Source organism: Sander vitreus, chromosome 9 (assembly GCF_031162955.1).
Source record: "Sander vitreus isolate 19-12246 chromosome 9, sanVit1, whole genome shotgun sequence".
NCBI classification, from domain to species: Eukaryota; Metazoa; Chordata; class Actinopteri; order Perciformes; family Percidae; genus Sander; species Sander vitreus.
In genome coordinates this window covers 22831838-22851615 of record NC_135863.1, presented here as the reverse complement: position 1 = coordinate 22851615, position 19778 = coordinate 22831838, and the positions used below count along the sequence as shown (strand labels likewise).

At 40.9% G+C, this 19778-nt stretch overlaps 2 protein-coding genes across 3 annotated transcripts; one reads left to right on the top strand and one right to left on the bottom strand.

Annotated features, from left to right (window-relative positions):
- Positions 1-645: 645 nt before the first annotated feature.
- Positions 646-14332, top strand: hook1 (hook microtubule-tethering protein 1). 2 transcript variants are annotated; one of them, XM_078259367.1, is made up of 22 exons: positions 646-871; positions 2716-2801; positions 3249-3321; positions 3965-4015; positions 4187-4319; positions 4640-4707; positions 4960-5022; positions 5943-6026; positions 7164-7327; positions 7414-7554; positions 8034-8235; positions 8365-8475; positions 8601-8688; positions 8925-8991; positions 9092-9226; positions 9407-9494; positions 11668-11699; positions 11796-11878; positions 11987-12087; positions 12217-12318; positions 12420-12488; positions 12574-14332. In XM_078259367.1, exons 1-22 carry the CDS (start codon positions 827-829, stop codon positions 12730-12732), a joined length of 2145 nt encoding a protein of 714 aa, XP_078115493.1. In that variant the 5' UTR covers positions 646-826; the 3' UTR covers positions 12733-14332. The 2 variants fall into 2 exon arrangements, with proteins under 2 accessions (XP_078115493.1, XP_078115492.1); XM_078259366.1 differs by having other exon boundaries at positions 647-871; positions 9086-9226.
- Positions 14333-14621: 289 nt separating this feature from the next.
- On the bottom strand, positions 14622-18703 carry LOC144523651 (cytochrome P450 2J6-like). The gene is made up of 9 exons (XM_078259369.1): positions 18512-18703; positions 18033-18198; positions 17799-17951; positions 17548-17708; positions 17030-17203; positions 16792-16933; positions 16470-16657; positions 15530-15671; positions 14622-15334 (listed from the first exon to the last, which is right to left on the bottom strand). Exons 1-9 carry the CDS (start codon positions 18701-18703, stop codon positions 15159-15161), a joined length of 1494 nt encoding a protein of 497 aa, XP_078115495.1. The 3' UTR covers positions 14622-15158.
- Positions 18704-19778: the final 1075 nt, after the last annotated feature.

Genomic DNA, 19778 nt, shown 5'->3' with positions numbered 1-19778 from the left:
CAAATTATTAAATGAATATATTTTTTTTATAAGTAGTACAAGTACTGTGAGCAAAACTAATTTTCTTGAAATTGTTAATTTGATGTTTGCTGTATATGTAACTGTTTGGGGTGTTTATCATGTTTGCATTTTGTTTTTGCACAACTAAGTAGCCTCACATTTATTTATATGATTTTGGTTTCCATACTATATGTATATCTTTCTCTATATGTACAGTTGGCCTATCATGACTTTGTTGACTGAATGTGGGATGACAACCTCACTGGGGAGACAAGTCCTATTGAGCTATTTGAGAGCAGATTGAATGCTGTAAACTACCAAAATAGTCTCTTTTCATGAAATCCGATTAAATCATACACATTTGTTCCATAGCGTTTTATTGGATTTCCTCAACATTACATATCCATCAATAACAAGGGGAAGCACTTGAAAATTACACAGAACATACATGTTTTGATTTTGGCCAGATAATAGGGGCGTATGTTTATCACACATAACGCTAACTGATTGGCTACAGCGCGGTTTACCAGCTGTCAATCGTCAGAGGTCTCAATACTGATTGGATACGGCTTGTATCTCCCTCATTTCTTCTCAACTCGAGCCTGCAAGTGAGTAAACGCCAAGAAGCTGCGCCATTCGCGATTTCGCGTACATCTTACGTTATTTTATGGCGGAACAGCCGTCGTGGCTCTCTAGTATACGCAATTGTCGTTAGAGAGCTACCTCTCTTTGCAGCAGGTGAGGTCAAATGCAGAGGAAAGGAGCGGAAGGTCTTTGCTGACAGGTGGAGGAAAATACTTCAGTTTTGAGCTAAAAAAAAGAACAAATGGACGACAATAACACGATACTGACCGAGAGCCTCGTAATATGGGTGAGTTTTTATTATTATTTGTTTTATTTTAGCGTTATGGGAGTGTGTCGCCTGATACAAGGAAACCATGGAGGAAGCGATTTGGTTTACCTGTTCGTAGGTGGTGGGGGTGTCAGCGAAAACACTAACCAGCCAAGAGAAAATCAGGCAAATATGAACGAGAGCAGATGGTCGTGAGTTAGCTACTAACCGCACATCGGTATTACGAAAAACTGCAGCTGTTATTCATTTCATAGGCAGAGTCTCTGCAGCAACAGTGTCAGTCCACCGGTTTTAGCTAAGTGAGCAGCATGGAGTTGGGAATGCAGGCTAATAAACATAAAGTTACCCGTTAAAGTCACAAAGATAACAATGTCCTTACGTTAGTTACCTTGCCGGATAGAAGTAGTAGTAAGTAGTATACTTAGCTGTACTACTATAGTAGCCTACTAGCCATTCCAATTAGATAAACAGGAGATATTTGTGGAATGTCGCTATTTTGTTAACCTTATAAATGATAAAAATGTAGCTAACCCCAACAATAGTTAAGTGCCATAATTTAGCTAGCGTTGCTGCACCTGTTCCTCTTCCTGATGTGAATCCACGGTTTGTCTTAGGTTAATAGGCTAATTAGTTCTCGTGCCAGTTTCATCTGACATCTAAATCCTGCGACTACATCTAGGCCACATCAGTTATCCTGTTGAACATCAGTGTTGCTGTCTTACAACTAAGTAAGAGGTTAGATTAAACTAGCCTAGGTTTTATGCAACAACAAAAAAAAAAGGGACCATAAAGGTCCCAGCAGTGGTCAAAGAAGTATTCACGTTTTTTATTTAAGGAAAAGAAAAGCAATTCCACTTTGTAAAAAATGCTCTGTTACAACTCCTGCATTTAAAATCTTACCTAAATAAAAGTACAATTCTCAGCTTAAACATTTACGTAAAGTATCAACAGTAAGTAAGTAAGTAAGTTATGCAAAATGGCTCAATATCAGACAGAAATATATTACTGGATTATAATTAGTTCTACATTCATGTGTAAGCATCACTAATGTTGCAGCTGGTGAAGGTGGTGCTGGTTTCAGCCACGTTCTATACTACTGAATAGCTTAATAAATAATGAATCAAAAAGTTATTAATGTATATTTTGTATTATTATTATTATTAGTAGTAGTATTTTTGAATCTCAAAAGTAACTAAAACGGTTTAATAAATGTGGTAGAGGAGTAACAATTACAATATCTACCTTCAAAATGTAGTAGTAGAAGTAAAAAGTAGCATGAAATGGAAATATCCAAGTACCTCAAAATTGTATTTGAGTAAATGTACTTGGTTACATTCCACCACTGGACATCAGACACATAACTTCCAAAGTTGTCCCCAAAGAGTGGACTTTGTTTTAATGCTAGCTGTCAATATTTTCATGTTGTCTCATTTTGGACTAAAACTTTCAGTGGTTAATGGGAGTGAATCTCAAACTGGTAGCTTTTAGATGGGTTTGGTATTCACCAGAAACCGTAAAGTTGTGTACAGGGCGACACAGTTGTACAGATCTTGTTTGAGAAACAGGATGTTAGCCAAGAACAATTCCCCTTACACACTGGCTGCTACTTGAATTATTCATATCTTCACCTCTCTCCTTTTAATTATTCTTCCATCTTAGTGGTTTGGATGTGAGGTACAACAACTCAGCACATCTGCGGTGTTGTGAAGAATCTCTCCACTGATAGCTCGGATATTGCAGTGTGCTTCAGCATATCACCACCTCCCTAACAATGTTTTGTTCCCTGTACTCTCCATGGATTGTTGGCCAGACCTGATGATGATGATGATGATGATGATGATGTTGTGTTTTGTGCCTCTCAGCTGCAGACCTTCAACACTCCTGCACCCTGCAGAACAGTGGAGGAGCTGACCACTGGAGCGGCAATATCACAAGCACTGCATCAAATGTGAGCGCACACACACATACACACACACACACACACACACACACACACACACACACACACACACACACACACACACACAGAGGAATATAAGAAATACTGTAAGTCCAGCTCTACCCTAACTTTTGGCTACTTTGGGGATACAGCTATGGTAGAAAGAAAGGCATGTTGTGTTATAAGTGACAGTGGTGAGACTTTCCAAATTAAAACTACTTTTGAGTTGCTTTTGCTATCACTGTTACTCTCCACCTACATGTGCAACACAGAGCTGAGCTGAATAAAAGAATGCTCCTGTTTTCTAGAAATTATTAAAACGTCATTAGCGTACGTAAAAGAAGGATGAGAGAAAGCAAACCGCAACACTCAATAATATCTAGAAGAATTTGACATTGAACGGCACACAATTGATTGAGAAGTGATGTGTAGATGAAGTGTTGTTCCCCTCGGCAGAGACCCAGCGTGGTTCACTGATGAATGGCTGGGTCGTATCAAAACAGATGTTGAGGATAACTGGAGACTGAAGGTACAGAGCATTGGTGTCTTCCCCAACCCCAATCTGTCCTCTCTGACTTTTCTCTTCATGTTTTGCTGAACCCCCCCCTCCCCCCCCCCCCCCCAAGTGTGCTAAAGCCAAGTTTGCTTCAACCCTGCCAAACAGTCCTTAACACTGACCTCCTGCCTGTCCCAGGGGTGTTGCTCCTGGCTTAGCCTGCACTCTGACCCCACGCTCTGACTCCTCTGGTGAAATGTGTACATGTATGTTGGTCCAAATATGTCGGGTATATGTAATGTTTCGGTGGTTTAGAAAGAAAATGCATGCCATTCTCTCCCCCTCTGTTTGGCTGTGACTGTCTTTTCCCTGTTGCCGTCCCCTCCCAAAAGACCTCTTTCACATAAGCCATTTTGACATGCCACAGTATGAAACGCACAGGTGTAAATACTAACACAAATGGCGGCAATTCCATTTTGCCATTTTATTCAAAATGTCTGGTGTGAAAAAGACAAAGATATTTTCACTTGTGTACATTTGAAAAGTCTTGATTTTGTCATGGCATGAGCGTAAGTTAATGTTTGAAGTACATCTCTGTTGTGAGTGTGTCCCCTTGGTCCCCGCTTTGACTGTAAACTAAGTTCATAACATTTTATAATCTTGTGTGTGATCTCAGATGAACAACCTGAAGAAGATCCTTCAGATGGTGATTGATTATTATAATGAGGTAGGTTGTGGTCATGTACACAATAGCCTCCTTGTGTTTGTCACAGTTATTGGATGATTGGGAGAAACACCTGCTGTATGTGAGACAAAACTCTGCCTACATAGGTGTTTACAGGTTGAACTTTTACAATCGGTGCAGTTCACTTACTGTTACCTGTCTCTGTACCATCAGGTCTTAGCCCAGGAAATCTCAGACTTCCCCTTGCCAGATCTGTCTCTGGTGGCAGAGCATTCACACTCCGTGGAGCTGGGGAGGCTGCTGCAGCTCGTATTGGGCTGTGCTGTCAGATGTGAGCGTAAACAAGGTATGTGGCTGCTTCTGTGTTGCACACAATTTGTGTACACAAATTAGACACAAACGGATAACTACAGCATATAGGTGCTGTACAGAGTAGATAGAAAGGGAACTGTTCCATCCGAATCCTATTCGGTGAAGGCCTGTTGGCTAAACAATGTTTAATTATTGCCCTGCCAAGCCTCTGACAAAGGCAGAGCCCATCGGGCAGCCTGGCTGGGAAATCAATGGCAGCAGTGTTACATTTTGAAGTGGGACACAAGTGCTGAAAAATAATAAACAATGTAGTCAATGTGTGTAGTTTATGAATCTCTCTCATTCTATCGACAGAATACATTCAGATCATCATGACCTTGGAGGAGTCTGTGCAGCATGTTGTCATGACAGCCATCCAGGAGGTCAGTCCATCTTAGTACCAAGTGTCTCCCTCACTCAGATTAGACATGTAAAAGATATCCAGAAAAGTTTGGCTGAGCAGTTGTACATTTTTGAGTTACTCAAGCTTAAGTGTCTTAAAGGGACTTCAACAGCAGTAGTTGTTGAGGGAGGGAAGAGGGTATGCTTGTGTTCGGGTAAAATAGGTTGAGGCTTTGCAGCTATTCCAGTGAGTCTGTGTGATCCATTAACCCAGTGACATTTTTCCCCTTCAGCTCATGAGTAAAGAGATCATGGCCCCGTTTGGAGCAGAACTGTCAGGGGACTTGGAACAGCAGGTTAGTGTTCTTACCACCGAGATTCACAACTGGGAACATTTTCAACCGTCAAAAAAGATAAAGGCTTCTAAACCAAAAACTACACAACCGGATATTATCCAGCAGGAATGTGATCCAAAATTTGGGGAGAAATTAACAACATTGGCAGCCAAGATTACAGCCTTCTCTGGCGTTAGCAAGTGGCAACATTGGTAAACACTGCAGTAGTGTGCCTGCCTGGAGCAGATCACCATAAATAGAAAACCGTCTCGGTATGACATGATACAGAGCTGAGAGTAGAAAAAACTGTTCGGGACAGCTGGAAATCCAAAAGTTTGGACCCACAGGGCTTTCTTTTTAATCCGTTTACCACATCATTTAAAGCTTTGGCCAAATTTAAACATGAACATCTGACATTTTAACATTCTAGATATGACAGAAAATTCAGAAAAGCATAATAAGTCTTTAAGTATTTTGTCTGTATATCATCATAATATTTAAAATAGCTTAGGTTGTCTCACCAACAGTCAAAAAGCCTAAAGGGGTTCAATTTATTAGGATATGAAATGAAGAAAGGCAAGTCGATTTTCACCTGCTCTATTTGAGAGGCAGACAGCAAATGACTGAAAAATTTAACTGATGATCAAAATAGACAGTTAGCATCACAGCTAAAGTTAACATTAGCATTTCAAAGGAGTCACTCCAACCTCGAGCAGCTCATCACTTAGGAGTTTATTCTTCTGGATCTGTTTGACCACAGTGCAGAGATGAGTCCTGTGTAACAGGCTTGACAATGGATAAAAATGAAACGTGGCGATCCATGAAGAGGACGTGACGGTTATAGGAGAGTTTGAAAGCCTTAGACCTCTGGTAGGGTAATAAGGTATAAAGGTATGTGAATGTATGTGTGAGTTAATTCTGCTTTTCCTTCATGTGTCCAGTTGAAAAAAGCCCTAGAGGAACTCACTGAACTTCTAGCAGAGAAGGAAGTGTTAGCCCAACGCTGTCAAGAGCTGGACATACAGGTGAATACAAAGCTTAGACACACACGAAAAATATACATTAATATGACTCAGCTGTCTAGCTTCTGTGCTTTCTGTAGTTTTGCCGATATTCAGATCTCCATGTACACACACACACACACACACACACACACACACACACACACACACGCATGACTGTGGTACAGTATAAACAGGAGTTGTGTAATTCGCTGTAAAGCTTGGGTCCATTGTCTGGAGCTGCTGTGGCAGAAGGACTGTGGGCTTAGAGTCTGGGCTCTGCTGGTCCCACTGTGGCAACCAGCCCATGCTGTGCCACAGCTAGGCCTCACTCAGTACTGTGCAGGCAGACTAGATGTAGCACAGGCACTGACCAACTGTTTAACTGGACTCTCGACAGATTGATTTGTTCTGTCCCCAGTCTTGCTCCTCTCTCGCCACGGCAAGGTAAGTCCAACGTGGCCGACCATTCGGCAAAACTAAACCCTTCTAAACCAGCTGCTCGAATGTTAACTCTAACTCAGCTAACAGATGGCTCAATCAGGACTCTGTCCAAGACGAGTCACGCAGTGTGTGTTTTAATATGTTGTGGTATTGTTCCAGTAATTCACAGTTTTGTAGTCATAATAACCATTTTGTCAAATTCTTTTGGTAAAAGCAATGTCACATTGTTTTGTAATGCATCTTGTTCTGTGGCAGACTTAAAATAGAATAAGACAGTGGAGTTAAAGATAGGCTGGGCAAATAATTCATTTAATAGGACATTTAAACAATGGCAGGTCAATCTCAACTAATAGTCCCATGTCTGGTGATTTAAAAAGTTCACATCAGAGAAGTGATGGGTGAGAAGTCAAATTAACTAACCATGTATTAACATGTTTGTTTAAAGTGCAGTTTGTCTGTGCTCTGCTTCTGCACTGTTTGCTGTAACAGCTGGAATAGGAAAATAGTTATCTGTAATGGAGGGGGGGGTCTTTTGATGCTCAAATGTGACTGCTGCTTTGCATGAAATAATTGACCAAAGAGAGATTTAACAGCACCGATTCTTCCTGCTGACTTGACACAAATATATATGTTTAGTTTGTATGTTAAATTCCCCTTAACTTTGTTAAAATTGCAACACTTGTGAGAGCGGCTTTAAACCTTGTTGTACCTGGACAGGTGGCTGTTCTGCAAGAGGAACGGAACAGCTTATTGGCTGAGAATGACGTCCTAACGGACCGAGCCAATCAGCTGGACACATTCGACGACCCAAGCACCCCGTCAGGAAGGAAACACAGCCAGTTGCAGCAACAGTTCGACGCACTGCAGGAGGAGAACTTCAGGTGTGTCACGTTCTGCTTAAATGTACCGCAGCAACCTCATTATGGTTGTAAAAGTCTGAATGATTGTGTGCATTTGCATCTTTTAGGCTGGAGGCTGCTAAGGATGACTACCGGATCCACTGTGAAGAGTTGGAGAAGCAGCTGATCGAGGTTCAGCACCGTAATGACGAGCTCACCAGCCTGGCAGAAGAGTCTCGAGCCCTCAAAGATGAACTGGACGTTCTGAGGTTTGTGTGTGTGTGGGCAAGTGCGCGGAAACAGGTTGATCAGGTCTGACGAAGTATTTTCTTTAAACAATGTCATGAACTGCTACTTTCTTACGCCAGGGAGCAGCATACAGACAGGCATCATTGTTGCTTCAGAATGAGAAATAGCCAGTTAGTCCTGAGCCACTTAGGTGGAGAGGAAAGGTCAGCTTATGATTTCACGGTGTGCTAGTGAGTAAAATTATCTTGTTATGTTTGGCTGGAACAAAAATCTGCATATCAATTGCTCTCCACTGGCCTTGAGAGAGTAGGTGATCTTGCATGAGCACAAAAAAATGCAACAGGGAAAACATCATCATCACTACTCTAAAAAAACAACTCCCTCATCTGTGCAAGTAGAGACCAAGAATTCTTCCGGTTGCAGTTGGAGTCATAGTTATTCATTGATAGCTTTTTCAATTGATATTTTTGTGCATTTATTTTGTATTCATATATTGTAGGAACTGCTCAGATCGGGTGGTGATGCTGGAGGCCTCAGTGGATACATACAAACGTAAACTGGAGAATCTAGGTGATCTGAAGAGGCAAATGAAGCTGCTGGAGGAGAACAACATGACTTACATGCACAACACTGTCAGCTTGGAGGAAGAACTGCGCAAGGCCAACGCTGCCCGCGCACAGCTTGAGACATACAAGAGACAGGTACATTCTATGCAAAGCATGGTTGGATAGTAAGGGGGAGTTCATATGTTATTAATCCATATGGTACAGATTTTATTTAAGTGCAACGTCTTCTTTTATTTGTTTGTGTGCGTTTTCTCACCCTGTCAGGTCCAGGAGTTACACAGGAAGTTGTCTGAGGAGTCGCGGCGAGCAGACAACCTGGCCTACGAGATGACCAAATTAGAGGAAAAGCACGAAACTTTGATGAAGGAGAAAGAGGTGAGGCGGCTTTTGAAATGTGTCAGGAAGAATCGTCATTAGGATTATTCTTTCTCTCTCTCGCCGTGGTAACATCCTTTCCTAACTTTTGGACTGTTGTTTTAACATATCTTCCCCTCCATTAGAGGACCATCATCGAGAGAGATTCTCTGAAGGAGATCAATGAGGAGCTGCGATGCACTCAGGCTCAACAGCACCAGCTCTCCCAAGCAGGTATGGGACTGGATAGTCAAATCTGACAGCAGCAGTTTTTATCTGACAAAATTTTGCATATAAATTGCTCTTCACTGGTCTTAGAGAGTAGGTGATCTTACATAAGTTCAATCAAAAAGCAGCAGAAAACAAAAGTCTAAAAAATAAATGATTGATAGAATTGTTACTTCTTTTTATCTGCCCTGCTTTGCCACTTGTCACGTTGATATTCTAAAGCGCACATGCTCTTCATGTAGGCATTCTTCCTTCTGCCAGCCCTAGCCATGACAACCTGGCAGCTGAATTAATACCCATTGAGTTCAGGTAATAGACACTGCTTCTGACAGTGTAGAGTTAGTTCACTTTCTGCTCCAGTGTGATGTGTGAACACTGACTTTCTATGTGCGTGATTGGTCAGAGATAGGTTCATCAGGCTGCAGCATGAGAACAAGATGCTGAGAGTGCAGCAGGAGGAGTGTGAGAGGGAGAAGATCGCCACACTGCAGGCCCAGCTGGAGGAAGCACATAAGACGCGCAGTGAACTGGACACCGAGAACAGGTTAACCGAGTTAATCTTTGTTCGTAAATCAGCAACAGGTTGACGTGATATTTTTCTCCATAGTCATTGGCTGCTTTGCTGTTTTTAGCTCTGTTATGCTTTTGTGTGCTAAAGTGTGTTCTGTCTAAATTGTGTCCTTTTTGTTAAAATTCCTTTCTCGTCATGGCGATCAATCTGCAGATTGAGTCGAGAGCAGATCAGCGAGCTGCAGCAGCAGGTGGAGGACCTTCAGAAGGCTCTGCAGAGCCAGGCTGCCAAACCTGATGATGTGAGTGTGCCAGGAGCGCTGGCACCCATACAGACAAAATGTCCCTCAGAGTTAATCTTATTAAACTGTTTAGACTTTGCGCTGGCATGGCATTATGGAGGGAAATCACATCAGATTATGTTTTCACTTTTCAGCAGAGGTGGGTAGAGTAGCCAAAAATTGTACTCAAGTAAAAGTACTGTTACCTCAGAATAATATGACTCAAGTAAAAGTAAAAAGTAGTCATCCAAATAATTACTTGAGTAAGAGTAAAAAAAGTGCTTGGTGAAAAAACTACTCAAGTACTGAGTAACTGTTGAGTAACATCTGATTTATTTAACACAAGCATTCAATCAGACAGACAAAAGAAATATATAAACATCTTTAGCCAAATTATAGTTCATCCAATCAATAAAATAAATTAAAATTAATTACAAAATAGCTTAAATTAATCCAGGTAAATCCAAGTACTTAAAAAATAAAATCAATAAATAAATAAGCATAAGTAACACACTGGAAGAGGAGGACTTGCGCTTTCTGTGGTTCTCTAATAAGTCTGTGTACTTGACAGTTTGTTGGGCTGAACCCTCTGTGGATAAAAAAAAAAAATCGGTGAGGCTACAGGGAGATCAAGACATTAAAAGAGACTTATCACATCAAATTATATATATATATATATATATATATTTTATTTATTTATTTTATTTCAAGGACAAATGCTATTGTTTGTACAGAGATTGTATTTTTTACATTTTCAATCCCTCCCTGACCAACCCAGAACAGTCTGCCTTACATAATATTCATTAATAGTAATAGTACAAAATATGATGAATAATAATGATACAATATTAAAATAAAATGAGATTAAAAAAAAAAATTAAAAAGAGAGAGGAAAAACAGTTGGACACCACAATCAAAAGTGTAACAATGATACAACAATGAACACAAGCCCTACATATGTACAAATGTAAATAACTGGAGAAACACCTGGAACACTTGTGCCGAAGCATCAAAGACCACGAGTTTGTCATACAGAGGTGTGTGTGTAAAAGGTACCAATGTAAATTCCACTACTTCCCAGGAAGTACATTTATGGCAGAGAAATAGGATAATAAGGGTTGCCAGACATATGAAAATGTATGGGAGCGTCTAATTGAATATTTAATCTTTTCCAAATGTAGTTATAACATCAGATCCTGAAGCCAATGCGACGCTTTAGGTGGGTTTGCAGATTTCCATTGTAATAACACCCGTCTGCGAGCCAATAAGGATGCAAAAGCAATAATATTTAGTTGCCTGAGTATGAGTCAGATTCGATTCATCAGCTGGAGCACCAAATATAACAACAAATTCAGCACTTGGTTTCAGTTGTACGTTACATACTTGAGAGAGTGTATCAAATATAGTTGACCAGTAAACTGTAAGTGTAGAGCACGTCCAAAACATGTGAGTCAGATCAGCTTCTCCAGAATTTAGGAAACTTACCGCTACATGTTTCCTCAAGTTAGATGTTGAGTTTTTGAATGCTGAAATGTCCGTTTGTTTTGGTAGACACAGAAGATACCGCATAATATAGCTGCTGTTTCGCACTTTTACTAAGATAAACATGCTTTCAATATGAGGCCAGGGGTGTTCCTCCTCGTCTGTGTCTGCATTGCCGACGGTTGATTCTGACATTTTTGTTTTGCTACGAATGTAAAGCTAACCCGTCCCGCCGCTGAGATTGAGTTTGGTCACGTGATGAGACTGCACAACTACATTTGATTGGTGAAACACAGTCACGTGGTAGAGCCTTTAGTGGAAGTCTCTCTCTTTGTCAAAATTAAACATTAAAATGAAGCGTACGCGGGGGGGATAGAAACAATGACGCGTAGAATACCAAAGAGGTAAAAAGAAAAGTAACTAGCTCATTGTAGCCTAATGTAGCGGAGTAAGAGTACCGTTTCTTCTTCACAAATCTACTCAAGTAAAAAGTATAGTATACTATAAGTATACTACTCCTAGAAGTATAATTGTTTTCAAAAACTTACTCAAGTAAATGTAACAGAGTAAATGTAACTCGTTACTACCCAACTCTGCTGATTTAGGGGTAATTTTTTCAAATGTGTTTTTTTGCAGTGCACAATTAATCGATTTTAACAAATGTAACCTTTGTACTGTATTTGTGAAAGATTTAAAAATGTCTTCTTTCCAGTCAAACCTGAAGCGGAAACTCGACGCACACATGTAAGTGTGAATTGTGTGTCAATTCTTGTATAAAAGTCGAGAGATGTAAAATGAAATGTCCAGTAGAGGGAGGTAAAGAAACATTTGCTTCCTCAGGGTCCAGCTGAACGAGGCTCAGGACGAAATCATGAAGAAGAAAGAGCTGCTGGAGGACCTGCAGCCTGACAACACGCAAACTTGTAAGTCTGATTTTCCCCAATATGACACCATTACTGCAACGCTGCATCAACACACAGCAGCACAATATGACTGAAGTGAAACCTCATGACTTCTTGATTGGCTCCAAGCCTTGAAGCTGGATGAGTTGATGGCTGCTCTGAAGAAGAAGGATGATGACATGAGGGCCATGGAAGAGAGGTACAAAATGTACCTGGAGAAAGCTCGCAACGTGAGTGCTAAGATAATATAATTTCTCTTCTTAGTTTTTTTTATTCTAGTTTTGTTATTCCTTAAAACACGAGGTTAAGTCCAGTAGTTTGATCTGACTTCAGAACTGCGCTTCCTTTTGTGCTTGTAGGTTATCCGAGCGCTGGATCCAAAGCTAAATCCAGCCACCGCTGAGATCCAGGCTCTGAGGAACCAGTTAGCAGATCGGGACAAGCAGTTTCTCAACCTGGAAGTAAATCTGCTTTTTCACTCGTTCACAGTGAACATACAGTATTTTTTCAAAAAGGACTGTTTTTCAAACATAACTCACGTTTGTTTGATTTGCCTCTGTAGCGTCAATGTGAGCAGGCCAAACTGAGAGAGTACGAGGAGAAGCTAATCGTCACTGCGTGGTATAACAAGGTAAAACGGGATCAAACTATCCGATGTATATCCTGCCTTTTTATGATGTTATTGACCCTCCAAATTTGTCTTTCTTCGCCCTCAGAGTCTAAACTTTCAGAAGCTGGCGATTGAATCCCGTCTCGGTGGCTGCACCTCCTCCGTGCTGTCCCCCGGCCAGTCCTTCTTGTCCCAGCAGCGACAAGTCTCAAACGCCCCACGCCGGGCGCTTTCCATCAGCGTGCCTGCCACTACCTCCAAGTAGACCTCGTCATAGAGTCAAATGTCTCCCGTTTATTCAGTTAAGGGATGCATACTCTCTCACTCCCTCCCTCCCACCATGTGAGCACTCAAGTGACCTTAAACACATCTGCTCTCGGTGCTTAGGGAGGGGTCACGGATGAGCTCATTGGGATCAATGAGCACTAACTCATCAAACGCAACCGTATAGGTCACCCACCTGAAACTATAGCATACTGTCCCACAATACACTGGTTACAGGCTGACATTTTTAGACAACCGAAACCCACAACCTGTGTTCAGCTCACTAGCTAAAGTAGCGCACACTGTCCCAACCTGTAGACTTGGAGCATATTTCCTAACGGCCCTGTGGGTTTGCTTGGCGAACAGGAGACTCGGCTAAATACTTGCTACAATCAATTTAGCTTTCAGCCTCCTGTCTTGCTGTGTACTTGAACAGTTATCAGATAAATGTAAATGAATTCCTTTATTCAGAATTGGAGCCTGTAATATATGAATGTGATTTTCTTTTTTTAAAGGGTTACTTGAATGCTAAAGCCAACTAACTTCAGATGATTGTTGATGTATGGAGAACTATACCATCGCACTATGCAGTTGAGGGGGTACTAATGTAGTCCTCTTGCAGACTGAGGAAGAGACGAACATGCTTCAGATGTCTTTGAGAAAATGACCGCTATATGTGGTGCTGGCCACCAACTGCTTTCTAAGCATCAAACATTAGTCACCTATGATTTTCTTTTTACTAAAATAGAACCAGCCCATCATGTAAAGCTGTGAAAATCCTTCTAAACCATATTAAGTGATCAACCTCTGAGGTGCTGTAACAACAAATCCTACACAAGAAATCCAGGACTGGTGTATTCATCATGTATTTTCTATACTTTTGAGTGTGATTTGACTTCCTCCCTGGCAGCATGCTCTAAATGAAAACTGGCAGGCCTTATTATTCACTGAATATCTTGAATCATATTTGTTAGTAAGAAATAAAGTCTATGAAGTTGTACAGTTGTAATTTTAACAATGAATTAACACCAGCTTCTGATCCAAATGTCAGATCCAGGTTAAGCTTTCATACAGTACCTGACAATTGTAACTTGAGAATTTTAATTACTTGTAGCATTGTAGTCGACATATTTAATCATGGATGTTTTCAGGCTGTTTTAGTGTCAGTGGAAGTTCAGAGTGAAGAGCGCTTTAGAAGCAGGTCTTTTCTTTCTGTCCAACCTTTTGGAGTCTTAAGTTAAACTGCACTAGATTCACAACTTGAAATGGCTGTTGATTGCCTTGTCACTCTGTATGTTTGCAATTACACTAAAAAGGCATTCTGTTACAATGGTTTTGCCATTTGTGATCTATAGATGTCGTCAAAGCGCTTTTATTTTCCTTTTGCAGTGGATGATTCTCGTAGATTTCTGATTTTTAAAGCGGTGTCATTTATATGAAAATAACAAGTACAATCAAAAGTAGCATAGAGACTACATACGTAGTGTTATGTTTGTGTGTAAATGAAAAGTGAGGAAGGCATTATGAATTTTCAGGATTTTAAGGAGTTACAAATGCAATGCCTTTTTGTTTTCTTGTGAATAAATAAATTCTTTTTCTAAGAGTGTTTTACATTCTGTAGCATCAACCTCAGTTTGGGTGCAAGGATGAGAAACATGGAGGTCTGCAGTCTTGAAAAAGTAATCATTAATAACTAACTTTACAGGCAATTCCATGTCATCTGCGCCTTCAAATGATGTGACAATAAAGCAGCAATTTCCCAATTAACCCTTTCAGGATTGCTCAAATCATACAAACTGTAGGCAACCTACAAGAGACCGAAAGAGAACAACATCTGGCCTTTCGGTAACATTTATTTTTATATAGTAGTCCATCTGAAATCATATATTGTGTCAGGAAACATTTGTTTATAAGATATTTCCTGCTGCTTGCTGGTTACATAACAGTGTTGGTGTAGGAAAAATTATAATTCACCATGTAAAATGTGATTATGTGGCAGGGATCATAAGGCAAAACCAAGCATGTTATAGTTTGTAACATGAAACATTTCCTTGTGCCAACATCAGCTCCAGTATTTGACACGTTCTAAATGTAAATGGACTGTTTTTATTTAGCGCTTTTCTAGTCTTAACGACTACTCAAAGCGCTTTTACATAGTATAGGAACCATTCACACACTGTGGCCAAGGTGCCACCTGCTCATCAGATAAACACTCACGCACATTTACACTCCAATGGCGCAGCATCGGGGGCAACTCCGGGTTCAGTGTCTTGCCCAAGGACACTTCGACATGGGACTGCAGGGCCAGGGATCAAACCACCAACCTTCCGATTGGCAGGCGGCCGACTGGTCTATGTATAAAAGATGTATAATATTTTTTGGCTTTACTGTAGCATGCAGTCTATAGTAGAGGACAGGTTGCAGGGTTTAGCGGGCGTAGGCATAGATCTTAAAGGGGTATGGTGTGCGTGTGGCTCCAATGACTCCCTCTGTACTCAGCTCAAGTCCTTCCAGAGTGGAAAAATGAAATTTCTGACACAAACTGACAACAAACAAGAACAGCTCCATTCTTGCCAGGCCTTCGCCCAGACATGCACGCTTTCCTGGAAAAATAAGCATAAATGCAACAGAGTGAAGGCAGGTCCGTGGAAAATACTTCCTTGTATACTCTCATTTAGCTACTGCAGTATTGTATTCATCCTAAATGATTTAATCTCTTGTGGTGCAAATTTTCAAAAAGTTGATTCTTTCAGTTTAGTTGATCAAACCCATAATTATCAATTAAATGTGAACGTTACCTGCAGAGAAAGGTACAAATGCATCCCTCCTCACAAACTTCCCTTCAGCATCCAGGAAGTGTCCAGGGTTGAAGGTGTCTGGAGTTTCCCATTCAGTCTTGTCAAACAGCACAGAGGTCAGGTTGGGCATCACTGAGGTTCCCTGCACACACACACACACACACACACACACACACACAGACAGCAATCAATTAAATATTGTTCATACAAAAGGATAAGAGGTACACCTCTAGTACAGCCACATCTTGTTGACAGCTGATAGGATGTGTGAAGGGTAATGTCTTAGTGGGTATTAGTCTATATCCTCGACCTTCCACTTCCAGGATTGCCCCGTTGCCGCCGGAAATCCTGCCGTATGTATTTACTTTCGACCGGATTTCCGTTACCTAATGCTTCCTATGTGTTGGAATTCTAAACGCCAGTGGATTTCTGAGGACTATGGTTAACTGCTCCTCAGATCTCTGCAGGGTAAATCCAGACAGCTAGCTAGACTATCTGTCCAATCTGAGTTTTCTGTTGCACGACTTAAACAACTTTTGAAAGTACACACTTTCACCAAAACAAGTTCCTTCCTGAGGATATTTTTGAAGCCGCACCGGGGCTCAATGCAGCGCTTAGCGGCACCAAAGACTGATTGGTTTAAAGAAATGCCAATAAACCAGAGTACATTTTTCTCCCAACCTGGAACACTGTGTGGACTAGCCAGACCCTCCTTTGCAGCGTTGTGGAGGAAGGTCTGGCAAAGCGAGACTAAGTGGGTATTGACACTGTAAAGACGTGGCTTAATCACGATGCCACGGGCACAGTTCTGTTTTTAGCTTATCAGTATTCGTCATGTCAGATTTCATATCATGTTCTCTCATCTATTTCAGTGGATTTTTATTTATTTGTCATTTTTAACATACACTGAGCAGTTACTGCTATATATAAGTAGATGCACCTTGGGTATGACGTAACCACCCAGTGTTGTGTCCTTGGCGGCCATTCTAAGTCCATTGAGAGGAACAATGTTTCCCATCCTCTGGATCTCGTGGATGACAGCGTCGGTGTAGGGCAGGTTAGGTCTGTCGGCCATTCTGGGCAGTCGGGTCTGTCCGATCACTCCGTCTATCTCGGCCTGGACTTTGTCTAGGAAGTGAAATAAAAGTTATGATTTGATCAATTAAAATGACTTCTTTGGTCGTCAACATTTTGTATCCCTGGTGTCTTTTAATCTACTTCTTGTGCTGCTGCTGATGAGACTCCCTTATCTGAACACCCACCCTGGATATGAGGGTTCTTGATGAGGTAGATGAGCCCCCACTGCAGGGTCTTTGAAGTGGTTTCACTACCAGCCAAGAACAGATCCAGACAACACAGAACCAGGTTGCCATCGTCAAAACCAAGTTCACTGTTTCTGTTGCGCTGTCAGCCAGGCAAGCGGAAGGACAGACAAACATACAGTCAGTTTTTGGTTCTCATACATATTAATTGGCTTACTGAACATTGTAAACACCATACTTTCTCCTCTATCAGGAAAGTGTCAATATAATCTCCGGGGTTGCTGGGGTCCAGATCCAACTTGTGTCTCTCTATCTCTGCCCTGATTGATGCCTCCAAACATTTGGAGCTGTTGAAGATGCCATTGTGAGGACCCGGCAGGCGTTTCATCAGTGCTGGGAACGCATCGTATAGCTGTTTGGAGAGAAACGGGAGATGTTCAGTGGTGTTGTTTATATCCATTGGCAGATAAATATCTCACTTCAGATTACAGTATTTTCTGATAGAGAGCTTTCATTAAACACAGAATGACAAATTGCATTTTTCCCTGTCTAAAACATTTTTTTGGTAACTTGATTACACTTTCCTATTGGCTTTCTTGATAAACATTATACTAAGCTAACACACTGGTTCTGATTCATGTTATGAACGGATGTAGCCATGTGGGGTTGTTAGTTGTGTCTTGATGCCTTAGAAGGATAGCTGATGTGTCCCTAGAGCCTCATAAAAGGGAGGAAGGATGCTTCTTTGCAACTTACTAGAGCCCATATGGATCCCTCCAGATAAGCCATCTCAGTCAGATTCTTTAGCATGGTCTGGAAGTTGTGGTCGCTGTAGTCAAACCGTCTCCCGAACACTATCTGGCAGATGATGTTGGCCACAGCATCATTTAAGAGGGGCACAGGGTCAAATGGCTCACCTGAAAAGCCGAAATGTCCTCAGTCTGACTATATTTTGTATTTAAATTCCATCATTTTTTGCTCTCTTCTGTTCTGTTCTTTTTGCCAACCTTTTTCCTTCACCATCGCCTCCTGCAGATGATGACTCTCCTCACAGATGCTCTGCTCCATGGAGCTCTTGGCCAAACCAAAGGTACGTAACGTGGCCATGGCAAAACGCCGCTGTTTCCTCCACACGTTCCCATTACTGAAGAAAAGACCCGCTGAGAGAGACCATACAAGGTTACTCAGGCAGGATTTAGAAGGCAGGTTTAGTACTTTAAAACTGATGTACTGGGATTCACCTGAGTTCCCTGAATAAATTCTGGTCACCATTGGGCTGTAAGGCCGGTCCACAAAGTTATCAGCCTGTGTGACAATTGCTTCCTTCACCATCCTCCACCCAGACACAAACACTGTTTTTTGTCTTCCCAGACGAATGCAGAACACATTCCCATAAACATCAGCTAGCTGTGGATGCAGGAGCAGAGAGGGCCTGTTGTCTGGCATGTGACTCTGATTAGATGCATATTACAAGACAGTCATTTCTGTGACACTGTGACTTACCATCAACAGGTTTCTAGCATTGTTTTCTATAATACACCTTTTAATATTCCATTTGAGCAGAGTCTCCTATGCTTTTGTTAAAATGTTCTCTTGTTTGAGGATCTCTACTGCATGCAAAATTAGGGAAGTACAGTATAGAGTAAATGGGAATCTTCCTTCCACCTCCGCTCAAGTTTTCGCAAAAACTCTACTGCATAATATGAAAATACCAGCTTACCTTGGTTAAGTAAATGTGAGGCTGTTTAGATTCAATGTTGAATATGTTTCCTAAAAGAGGAAGAGATAGTGGTCCTGGTGGGAAGTTGGGTGGATCCTTTTTGTTCAGAAAATACACTACGAGGAGAACAGCAAAAATAAAAAGCAGCATTCCCCTCAGATCAAGCCACAGAAACAAATTGCACAGCCACATTGTGAGGCAGAGGAGAGGAGCAAAGGACTGAAGAGGATTACTTGCTTCATCATCAACTTCTAGTTAGAGATGGGCTGGTACTCTGCTGACTCACAGCTCATGCAAATAAAGACATGTGTGTGACAGCGAGAGGGCATAACAAAGCAACATCAGAAACTGTGGTGTAATGGGTTAGGTTAGGCGTTAGTTTTTGACAAAGAAGGATGTGTAAAAAAAAGTAAAAAAAGACCATCTCTGGTTCATTTTATTGAGTGCTAACAGAGTTGAGAAATGGTTCATAAGAGATTGGTATATATTTTCCCTCTTTAAAAAAAAAAAAAAAGTGCGTTTCCTGCTAGGAGGGACTGCCGTCCTAATTATCTCTTCTCTAACCACTTAAATTTCCAATGGCATGCAAATACCTCACCAGCTATGAATGTATGTAATGTTGTGTTTTTACTAATGAAGGTACTAGGTTTGTGACTAATTAACTCAAATTGTTTAATAATCATTAACAAATGTGTTGAAATGGTTTATCAATGATTTCAGTGCATTACTAACGAATGGCTTAGACATTAAAAAACAACCAATACAGCTTGAATTTTATTTGAAGGAACACTTTTTATGAAATCTTTATACATTTTGTCAATCCTCTCTGGTTGTGTCAGAGGAAGTTCTTCTTACAGTCCTCAGAAGTGGAGGGGATTATTAATTCTAAGCCCATGGGCCATGTATCGTCTGATTGCAAATATGGATCAGTCCAACAAATAATTTGAAAATGTGTTAGTCACTTACAATTGTTTGTAAATAAATCACCAGTAATGGGTGTATTTTTTTGTGTTTTGACCAAAGACTTAAACCATCACTTAAACAACCATTTAATAGTCAACTGTATTCAAGTTTTATTAATGATTTCAGTTAATTATTAACTAATGTCTTATACGTTACAACTAGGGCTGTCAGCATTAACGCGTTAATCGCGATGCGATTAAGGGTCGAGCATAATGCGTTAATTATGTTTAATAGTATTAACCGCATGCCGCCATTTATTAATTTATTTTCACTTCACTCGGCTTTGCGTCGTGGACACACGTGG